The sequence below is a fragment of the Anabas testudineus genome, chromosome 12, assembly GCF_900324465.2.
Source record: "Anabas testudineus chromosome 12, fAnaTes1.2, whole genome shotgun sequence".
Taxonomy (NCBI): Eukaryota; Metazoa; Chordata; class Actinopteri; order Anabantiformes; family Anabantidae; genus Anabas; species Anabas testudineus.
The window spans coordinates 8493610-8504065 of record NC_046621.1 but is presented as its reverse complement, the minus strand read 5'-3'; the positions used below and the strand labels follow the sequence as shown (position 1 = coordinate 8504065).

General features: G+C 40.7%; 2 protein-coding genes across 3 annotated transcripts; both read right to left on the bottom strand.

The window, feature by feature from the left end:
• Positions 1-755: 755 nt before the first annotated feature.
• surf4 (surfeit 4) lies at positions 756-5708 on the bottom strand. Its single transcript, XM_026356422.1, has 6 exons — positions 5466-5708; positions 3092-3278; positions 2842-2918; positions 2697-2740; positions 1876-2062; positions 756-1265 (listed from the first exon to the last, which is right to left on the bottom strand). Exons 1-6 carry the CDS (start codon positions 5511-5513, stop codon positions 999-1001), a joined length of 810 nt encoding a protein of 269 aa, XP_026212207.1. The 5' UTR covers positions 5514-5708; the 3' UTR covers positions 756-998.
• Positions 5709-7459: 1751 nt separating this feature from the next.
• On the bottom strand, positions 7460-10165 carry surf2 (surfeit 2). Of its 2 annotated transcripts, XM_026353796.1 has the most exons (7): positions 10114-10165; positions 9643-9832; positions 9282-9433; positions 9011-9114; positions 8194-8379; positions 7863-7996; positions 7460-7762 (listed from the first exon to the last, which is right to left on the bottom strand). In XM_026353796.1, the coding sequence occupies exons 2-7, from the start codon at positions 9715-9717 to the stop codon at positions 7670-7672; spliced, it is 744 nt and encodes a 247-aa protein (XP_026209581.1). In that variant the 5' UTR covers positions 9718-9832; positions 10114-10165; the 3' UTR covers positions 7460-7669. The 2 variants fall into 2 exon arrangements, with proteins under 2 accessions (XP_026209581.1, XP_026209580.1); XM_026353795.1 differs by lacking the exon at positions 10114-10165 and having other exon boundaries at positions 9643-10086.
• Positions 10166-10456: the final 291 nt, after the last annotated feature.

Here is a 10456-nt window from a genome sequence, read left to right as displayed (position 1 = left end):
AATGAACTTCCAAAATCAAAACAACAAATGATCAAAATACAATATAAACTTCTGAAAAATCAATACACTGAATATTTTTGTATTTTATTACAGGCAAAAAACACTGAGCAAAGACAAAGTCCAGGTGGCTAATGACTCTGCTTAGTCCTCTTTGCTTTTCTAGATCGCAGAATATGGCGTTTCACAAATGCTGAGCCTCCCCACTACTATCCCCGATCATATACAGTTCACTAGTTAGGCATTTGCCAAAGATGTACAGTACAAAGTGCCCAATAACAAGTCCTGGAGCTAACAACTGTGTCGCAATTTTCAATCAAGCACGACTGCAATCCACCACTTAGTTTACAATGTACACGTCCCGCCCCCCCAGATGTGACTTCCCATGATCAAGAACGAGTTGAGACGTGATACAGATGTACTGAAAGGCTATGGTATCAGAAAAAAACGTTGAGGAAGTCGAAGTGAGTTGCTGCCAAATCAGTGCCCAAGGTTTCAGGATCAGATGGTAAGTCTCAGAGTCTCCGAGGATCCAACAGCAGAAGATCAGCATCCAAGTGGAGGAAAGCCAAGCTGCTGCACTCCCTCCACTTTGCCGGTTTTATTCAGAAACTATGAAAATCAGTTTATGACTATGTATGGCACATAAAAGCCATACAATACAATAAATTCTTTTCACTCTTCTTGTGAACACAGAACAAATGAATCTTTTCTCCCAAATACCTTGCCCTCATGAAAAAACAAAACTTACTAGAGAGGTTTAGAGAAAGAAAATTGGCATTCAAACTTAAAAACAAAAACTTCATTTGTGTGTGGAAACTACAAAAAAGTCCATCTGTGGGTGAGACGTTGTCTGTGGATTTGGCCAAAAAAAAAAAAAAACTAAACAAAACAATGTACCCTGGTGGGGGGAACTGGAGGAAAGGGAGGGTCTTTGTGTCCCGGTCGTGGGGGATGTTAGCGTTGCCGTGCGCTTTATCTTTTCTGAACCCTCCCATTGCCTACCACTCTTTCTTTTTCTCATCCATGGACACACCACCGGGCCCAAGTGCCACCACCAAAAGCAGGCCCCCGATGACTGAGGTGGTCTGGAAGAAGTCGTACTTAAGAAAGTCATGCATGGGCTTGTAGGCAGGGATGGTCCAGAAGGCGTTGAAGTAAACATTAATGGCCAGAAGCCACACGACGAGGGTCAACGCCGCTAGCTTGGTTTTGAAGCCAATGGCCACCAGGATGATGAGAGCAGTTCCCACCATATTCTGAACAATCTGTAAAGGAACGGATGAGTTAAAGTGAAAAAGTGAAGGTTGGCAAAGTGTGTATGTTGAATTTACCAAGATGAACAAACAGAATATGCTCATTACATTAAAGAATTATCATACACTATACAGTTAACTTCTCCAAATACCTCATCTTGCACATACTGACATTTCTGATAGCTTTTTTCAGAAATGCTACACAGTCAACTCGTTAGTACAAAATCTGTGTAAAGTCCAATTGAGCTTGTGTGTGAACAAAACAGGTCACTGTCCGGAAAACTCACCACGAGCGAGTGGGCATGTTGACAACGTTTCTATCATACAACTGGCAATACCTCGATGTGTTTGAAATAAAACATGCCGGCCGTGGCTTTTTGTTTCATGTCTTGTCTCCTGCACACTCTACCCAGGCCCAACCCTCACTCAAACCAAACTGTATTTACAGTAGGTGAGAAAGTGTCTGACTCAGACAATCTCTTGTTGTGTGCTACATGTGCGAGAACCATAGATCTAATTGCTCTTATCAAAGACAGACTGTGTCCACTCAAATGTGGTGGCATATCAGTGCTCCTGACTTAATAATAGGTAATGCAAGATTGATTTGCAAGTTAGTACTCACAGAGAAAAAGCTGGAGTCAAAGTGCAGCAGAGTCATGAACATGAGCACTAGCAGTACCCGACCTCCCAGCTGCATGTACTGCTTTGGCGAACTCTCTCCCATGGAGGGGACCCCAGCAAACATGCTTTTTCCTTCCGAACGAGATTCAGCCAGCAGTAGGAGCAGACCACCTCCAAGGGCAAGGTTTCTGGGAGAGAGAGAAAATGACAGTTATTTTTGGACAGCGTGTGACAGACAAGCAACAAAAAGTGAGCAGCTGTAGCTGGAAATTATTTAGCATGGAGAATTGAAAACCTAATGATTATACAATTTATACTAAATTATATGATGAAAAACAGTGAGCTAAAACTATACAGAATTCAAACAGAAACCTCCATGCTAGAATTGTATTTAACATATTTCTTAGATGATGATTTGATGACTCATCTGTTGACGGTTAAATAAATCACAGGTCCCCTCCACAGTAATTACAGTAATCGTAACTGTTGTTGTCTGCAGTCTGCTGAGATACTTAACATTTACTACAACAAAAAAATCACTACATTCTAGTTAATTAAACCAGCTCTAATCATTGATCATAAGCTTTGAAGTTAAACATCACATATCACCAGTCTGTGTGAAATCTACAACATAAGGCAGAATAAGACAATTAAAACAGAGATTCTGTAATAGCAGATGGCGAATTATGTTTGGGGGTTGATCAGACGGCTTAACATGATACACTACATAATATTCCAATAAACACATAACTGCTCTTAATTTGCTTACTGACATTATTGTACTTTGAACAGCATAACATTAAAATACACCCAGGCACCTACCTCATCAAAAATTTAAGGTCCCATAAAATGCTGTATGCAACTGTCTGGTGGGGAAATAGACAAAATATTCCAGATTAGACACAATGACAGTGATAATGACTGGGAGTGTAGAATAAAAAAGTAGTAATAATGTTGTTATTTTCACCTGTAGTGCTATGATGCCAAATAATCCAAAGCAGGCATACTGTACAAAATTTCTACTGAGGACAAGGACACAACCACCTGTTGGGACACACAACATGACCAAAGATTTTTAAAGGGAAATAACATGGAGACTGTGGTGGCAACACCGTTGTTTTGGTTCTCTATTTCCGTCTCTACAATAAAAAATGTTATTGTAATCATGTAATGTAATGTAATCTACAGTCATTTTAACGTTCCTGTCATGCACTCACCCAGCTGTCCTATGAGGTTAAGCAGAACAAAGCATGTTGCCAGGAAGTAGCCACAGTTCCAGGTAGCCTCAATGTAGTCTCGCTGCTCATTCCACTGGAACCACATGCGTATACCATCTTCCAGGAAGGTGCTGATGAGGCACAGACGTGCCAGGTGGGGCAGGTACTGTTTAGTTACCCGCAAGAACTGGGTGACAGAAGGAAACACAGGTGAGTGATTGACACAAAAAAATAAATAAAATAAAATGATGCGAGTTCAAAAGAACGATAGGAGGATGTGGTTTCTGACGCAGAGCTGAGCTTGCTTATAACAGCAATACAGAGAAACAACATTACTATCCTGGGTCATAGGGCAGAAAAGCATCATATAACTGAATTTCAACAACCCAATAACATTTCAGCCTAGATGTCAGCACCTATAAAGTCATCACAAACGCTACAAATTATTATTTACACTGTAAATTATAGCAGCAATGTTGAAACAACCATTCAAAGTAGAACTGTAGCCTTGGGCAAACTTTAGACAGAAAAAAACTAAAATCCCAAAACAGTGTGGCTCCACTTGTAAAGTAGGAAAAGGTACATGTTGGTACCTGAAGCTATGGTAGTTATGCCTACTGTGTTTAAATGTCAGCATTACTACACACTTATTTACTGGTTATTCCATAAGACAATCAAATAAATCATTTAATTTCCTAAATCTAAACAAAATCAAACAATTAATTGGATTGGAGTTAAAGGTCACATTCATTTCCTCCTCTTATATATTCAACTCTGTCAACCTTCGCAAAAAAAGAAACTTTACTAATAGTTTTAACTGAACTCAAGAGGATTGGACTTTCATTCCCCATTACACACAAAAGAATATTTGTATTCTTTAGCAAACCATGAAGAATGTTTAAACAAAAAAGAAATAAATAAACTAAAGTCATGACCAGATCTTCAAATACAACAGTGATACAGTAGAAGAGCAGTGGCCTGCCCCTAGCTCCACCTCGTCAGCAGTCCACATCAGCACTGTCAAGATTCAGCAGCCTATCAGCATTCAACAACTACCACTATGACTGCTGAATGGGGCATGAATGGACGAATTGGGAACCAATCCGAACAAGCCTCAGGTTGCTGCAACAGCTTAGAAATAGACCATTCTGTAGAGCAACATGTTGACTTAGGATCCACTAGTGAGGGATGTGCCCTTAAAAAGGGTTTAGTTTGTCTTCACAAAGCAAACAAAGTGTTGCAGATATTACAGTTTCCCCTTTTTGTGGCATTTTTACAATGCGCAATAATCAACGTCTATGATAGGAGTGCATAAATCAACCAGGGGTGATTACATTAGGGAGGCTGGGCCTTTTTAGCATCTGAGTTTAGTTCAGTCAACACAACTGCAACAAACACACACACACAGAACCCACTCCATGACTTGACGGTACTAACATAAAGCCTGGCTTGTCCTGCAGAAGCTTACGGAAGACCACAAATCTACCATTCAGCACCACACCATTAAAACCAATGTCTGTAATAGGTCAGACATTAACAGATGGTACATGACACAAACCCAAATCTCAGAGGGTTTCTACATAGTGACATGAGTCACAGATGCATGAAATCTGATCTAGACACCGGTTTGCCTCAAATAGACCAGTGGTTTGCCTGTAGAGTGCATAAGTAAAAGCAAAAACTCATCAGGAAAGCAAAAACAAGCAAATAAAGGCAGCTGTGCTGTGGGTGATAAAATGAGGGCATGGTTCAGGTCCAGTTTTGGGGTGAGCTTAGTGTTGGAGCAGCTCTGTCAAGGCCACATGCAGATGCTTAGAAAGAGCAAAATGCATTTCAAGCAAGAGATACTGCCTTACTACCCTGGACCACCTGCAATCAGGTCGTCCAGGTGTTCACATCCACTATGACTAATACGTGTTAGCCTGCTAAGCTAAGTGATTTCACAACCGTTTGTCTGGCACCGACTCGACTGTGACACGGTTGTAAACCGGGGGTGCTACAAGCTAACTCACTGGCACGGTGAAGCGACCCACTAAATGTATACCTGTTGACTAAAGGCTGAGTAAACGAGTCGCTGCCAAGCCCTCGGTCGCTTTAATCGACGTGAAATAACATCATCAAATCCATTCAGACACACATGACAGCAGCAGTCCACCATTTGACTTGCAAATTTAAAAACGCAAGTAAATTAGCAGGCGCGTTAAAGCTGTCAACAAACTAGTGTGGAGTTGCAGAAATAATAAATAAAGCGGTTAAAAACCCCCGGAGGAAACACTGCTAACCTGACTTCACTTCATTCTCACACCAACTAGTTAGCGGATAACATGCTAACAGCGGCTAGTGGTAACAACTGCCGTGCTAATATTGAAGTTACCTGGTCTGCCACGTCTTCGGCTGTGCTCATGAGATCCTCCTGCCCCATATTTGTCCAACACTGTATTAATTAAATAACTAACGCTGAGCACAACACAGTTTCCAGGTGTCGGGGCTTCTTTTATTTGCACTCTTCCTTCCCCGTTAACGTTATTTACTTGAAGATCTGGACGCAGAGAAAGGCCGCCTCCGCCCCACAATGCTCCGCGATTTGACGAGTGACACAGAGCCCCCCTACATGGTACTGCAACCGCTGTGTGCCACGTATACTGAACCGTCCAGAGGCTCGTCGGTGTTACCCAGCGCTGATTACGGCTTTTACACATGTAAACAAGTCCAGGTGTAAACCCTCCACCTCAGCTTAATTCATTTTTTTACCGTATGATCGCGTTCAACCAGTCAAACACGCGTACAGGCGTCTGATCATAGTGCATCTCAGCTGCACGGCTGCAGAGTGTTGGTTGCACTTTGGACAGATGTGCATTCATCCCATTCATTAAAATGTCTCATTTGGTCAGTGGTGGAGGAATACTTTAATGCAACAACGTAGAAATACTCAACTAGTCTGAATGCTGCTGGTAAAGGTGTTAAGAAATTATAGTTTTGCAAAAAATATGTATAAATCAAAATATGTGATTGATACATGATGATATGAAACATTATTAGAAATAGGAGTGAAGTAAAACTGAAGCAAAACAGAAAATGGAAATGCTCCGGTAAAGTGAAAGTATTTCAAAACTGTACTTAAGTATAGTACTTGAGTAAATGTACTTAGGTATTTACCATGCGCCATTTGAGTATTGCAGATGCTGGAGGTGCTGCTGAATGTAAGAGGTCACACGCTCCTGCTGAAGGGAGTACGCATAACTTGCAACCATTCAGAAGCATCGTAATATATACTGAAGGTTTAATTCTATGGGCTTGGAAGTGGTTAGAATCATTGTTTTACACGCTGTCCGTCCAGCCTGTATGGCATTTATAACAGGCCCACCAGCTTGTAACGCTTAGGTAAAGTGTACTGAGGCTTTAGACCACGCAATTACAAAACAAGCCTTCTGAGCCAGCTGTAAAGACAGCTGAAGGCTTCACAGACGCTGCAGAGTCTCACAGTCTTAAGCATCAGCATCTGACCATGCTGTTCAAGGTTGACGATCTGGTTCAGATCTGGTTTAGTTCATGGGAACAGATCAATACATGTGGTTACTTCATACTGAAGTTGGTGTTTGTGGAATGAAGAACAGCCAGCTGGGAATGAGCCGTCAGACATGCCGCTGCTGGGTAATGACCATATCTGCCAGGAGAAGGCTGAGCTACTGTACAGACGGCTTCTTAACTATCAAGACTGAGGGCTCAGAGAAGGTTTTTAAATATTCTGCTTTTACACACACACACACTACATGTATATCTATATCTATCTATCTATCTATCTATATATATATTCCCTTACACAGGACTTGTGTAGAACATGCCATGTTTTTATAAATGCATTGCCAAGTATTAGGCAATAATGTAAGTGGCTTCAACATCTAGATTGAGGCAAACGGAAGAGGAAATAGATGGTGCTGATAGCACACAAGAACACAGAACACGATAAGCTGCAGCAGCTAATTCAGAAGTGTGAACTGCACTTTAACAGATGATTACTCCACCTACATTATGTATAATATGCTGTCCAATAAATGTACAAAAAGTAGAAGCTTCCCTGGGAAAGACATGTTTTTCTTCTAATTTTGTGAGAAGCTTTTTTTTTTTTTTTTTTTTAAACATTCTGTTAAATGCAAATAATAGTTGAGGTCAGTCTCACCTTTCGCTTGAATCTTCACATTATTGATTGTAAGAAAAAGCACAGACAATGTTTGCCAGTCCAAACAGAGTTGTATTTTATACATGTGTTCTTCCTTGGGAACTGGGAAACACAGCCTTTTCAGTTTAAATGATCTGTTTAGTGCCACAAGCACATTTTACATATCACGGTCAATAACCAGCCTTTTTAACTTTTTTTTTTTTGACCACAACTTGTGAAACATCCTTTGCAGAAAGTCAGACAGCTCCTGTTAAGCATCGTGGTAGAGGATGCTTACTTTTACACAGATCAGGAAAACTCAGATGTAGTAATTCTATACCAAAGTGGATGTTGTAGTGTAGTGCTGCTTGCCAACACAACATATAAAAATACTTTACACATATAGTTTTGCATATTACTTTTCACTTTGCACCTTTCTTCACTTTAGCATGTTTCTTCCGTCCTGATTTCCATTGGTTATTTCTGAATTTCTTCTGAAAACCACTGCCCTGGACCTAGAAGACATAAGTACAACAGCATTATTGCCCGCCAAGGAAAACCTCCAAACAACATTGATGAAACAGATCCAACATGTGCACAAATGTTATTTCAGACCTTTTTGCGTTTCTGCACCACCTGCTTGTCCACCTCCATTTCCTCATCCTCATCTGTTAGGAAGTCATCTTCCTCTTTATCTCCGTCACTCTTCATACTTTCTTCTGCTGTGTTTTTTAAACTGAACATGGTTGCTGTGGGAAAATAACAGTGTTTCAGCAAACAGTAAAACTGCACACCACTGCCAGGTGGCTTATCAGTGTATTTAACTACCAATTAAATGTAATGGAATACTTAAATCACCAGCAAAGGCAAAACTACAGATCCTCAATTAAATGCTATCATTAAACAGGTGGACAAAGTCTACAATGCATGCACTTGGGGTACTGACGGGGATAGAGGTCGCTCATGCTGTCTTCTGAGTCACTGTGATCCTCGTCACTCGATGAAGGTTCCCAATTGCTGCTCCCGTGTTTTGAAACCTTTCCCTGATTGAATTCCCCACCTATGTCTTTGGGCTTTTTCTGTTTGAGCCTGGCTGGAAGGAATTCAATCCCCTGCTGCACACACTCTTCATCTAAAGCGAGGATGAGACAGTCATGTCAGGAAATGAATTGAATTGTGGAATGACATTGTGAACTGTGTAACCACTCATATCAACAGAGTTAGTTAAAACGTTGTTATGTTCTGATGCTGTCATAATTATGTCTTGTTTCAGTTTTTAAGCTCATGAATAAAGAATGCCCTACACAGCTTAATATGAATGCCGATCAATAGAGATTTACAGTTATTTTAAAACTTTAAATATGTGACTGCCAAAATATATTAAAGCTCCACAAAAATGGTGTGAAAAAAAGTTATGGCTGAAAACTGTAAATGTAATGTATCATAACTGAATATCTAGGAAAATATAAATTTAACACAGTTCACAGAATTTCTAATTTACACAAATTGTGAGAGTGCAGGTTCAAGTCAAGCAGAATTTGTACGATTGTGTCATATATTCAGCCAGTATTTTACCAGCAGAAAGGTGGTAAAACACAAATACAAAATTACATCAGGCAGTGTTGATTTCCCAGTCTGAATGATGGGTGTGACAAAAAGTCTATAGTGACCTGGGGCTGGATTGTATAACATCTCCACTGTATAATGGAGATGTCACCAAAGTAACCCACTAATTAATTACTGAAAAAGAGTGATGCACTGACATTTGGAGAGAGCCTTCTTGAAGCGTTTCCCGTTCACATGTCTTAGGACGTGATGCGGCTGCCTGTTGAGATGTCTGAGGGTCAGTTTACAGAAGAGCTGTTTTCTGGGAAACACACAGGAAACATTAGAAGAGACATGATAAAGTGCAGGATAATCTGACAGATCCAATATATTCCTGAAATTGACATTTGAAGGGACAATCAGGACAGGATTTGTTCTGTCCATACTGACTGATAGAAGCATGTGTGGGGAAAATGAATGCATCCTTACGGCTGCTTTGTGCTTGGAACAATGTGTGGTTCATACTGGCTGTAGTTGAACTCAGCTGCAGCACTCAGTTTCTCATATTTCTTCCCTTGAGTGAACTTCTGCAGCTCCGTCAGGTTGCATGGAAACTCGTGACCATTCAGTGTGCATTTGATCTGGAACAACAAATTGGGTGGCAGATGGGATGCATTTGGTGGTGTTAATGGTGTAGTTCAGCTTGGTGCAACAATAAACCCAGCAATCATTTACAGAGTGTCCAGTCTCGGTCAATACATTCAGCCAGTATAAGGCTCATGCGGGTAATTAGCAACACGGTTAGCATTTCATAAAAGAGTATGTCATGTGAAGTAATTTGCTCGCTAACCTTTTTCCCATCTGTAAGTTGAAGGAAAGGATGGTTAAGGAGAAATGCTCTAAGGTCCGTAGGTAACTCATCCATAGCTTAAAAAACCTTGAAAACGGATATTTCAGCGTGTTGATCAGTCCACCCCATACAGGAAACGTCCACACGTGGGTTGCACCGACTCTACTGCATGAGATCTTGGCGCCCTCCACTGTTCGAAGAGAGGGAGGTTATGTTAAATGAAAAGCATCCAGTTCACCTGTCGTCACGGTATTTATGTAACACGGCCCTCTGGTTAAATCACAAAACGCATCAAGTAAAGGCTGTTTTTAGCAATGCCTGCAGAGAAATCGGTGAGAAAGGTTAAAGTTACAAAACTGCATGAAACAAAAGAGGTCGCGATCCCTTCAGGTGATGTCATTAGGTCTCTGGCAATTGGGTTAATAAACTAATTTTCTGCCAAAGTGCAAAATTAAACATTAATAAACTGACGTTGGTGCTGATGGAGCGTCCAGTCAGCTGACTGACAGCTAATGGAGGGCAGAATCAAAGAGAGCCCACTCTGTCCTTATTTCCGCACACCGAAAGTGTGGTCGATTTATGATGCTTGGATATTGGAGAAACTTAAATAGATTAATTAAATTAAATTAATGGTTTATATTATTTGAGGCTGGGCACAAGTTATAGTTGAAAAAAAAAACGTCTTACACATTTTCTGTGGTGTAGAATCGTAGATGTTTTCCCCTAAATACCCACGGGTTATCTCTACAGAGTGAATCATCATCTTAAGAGTAAAACGATCTCTGCTAAGAACGTAAAACTCCGCCCACATTTC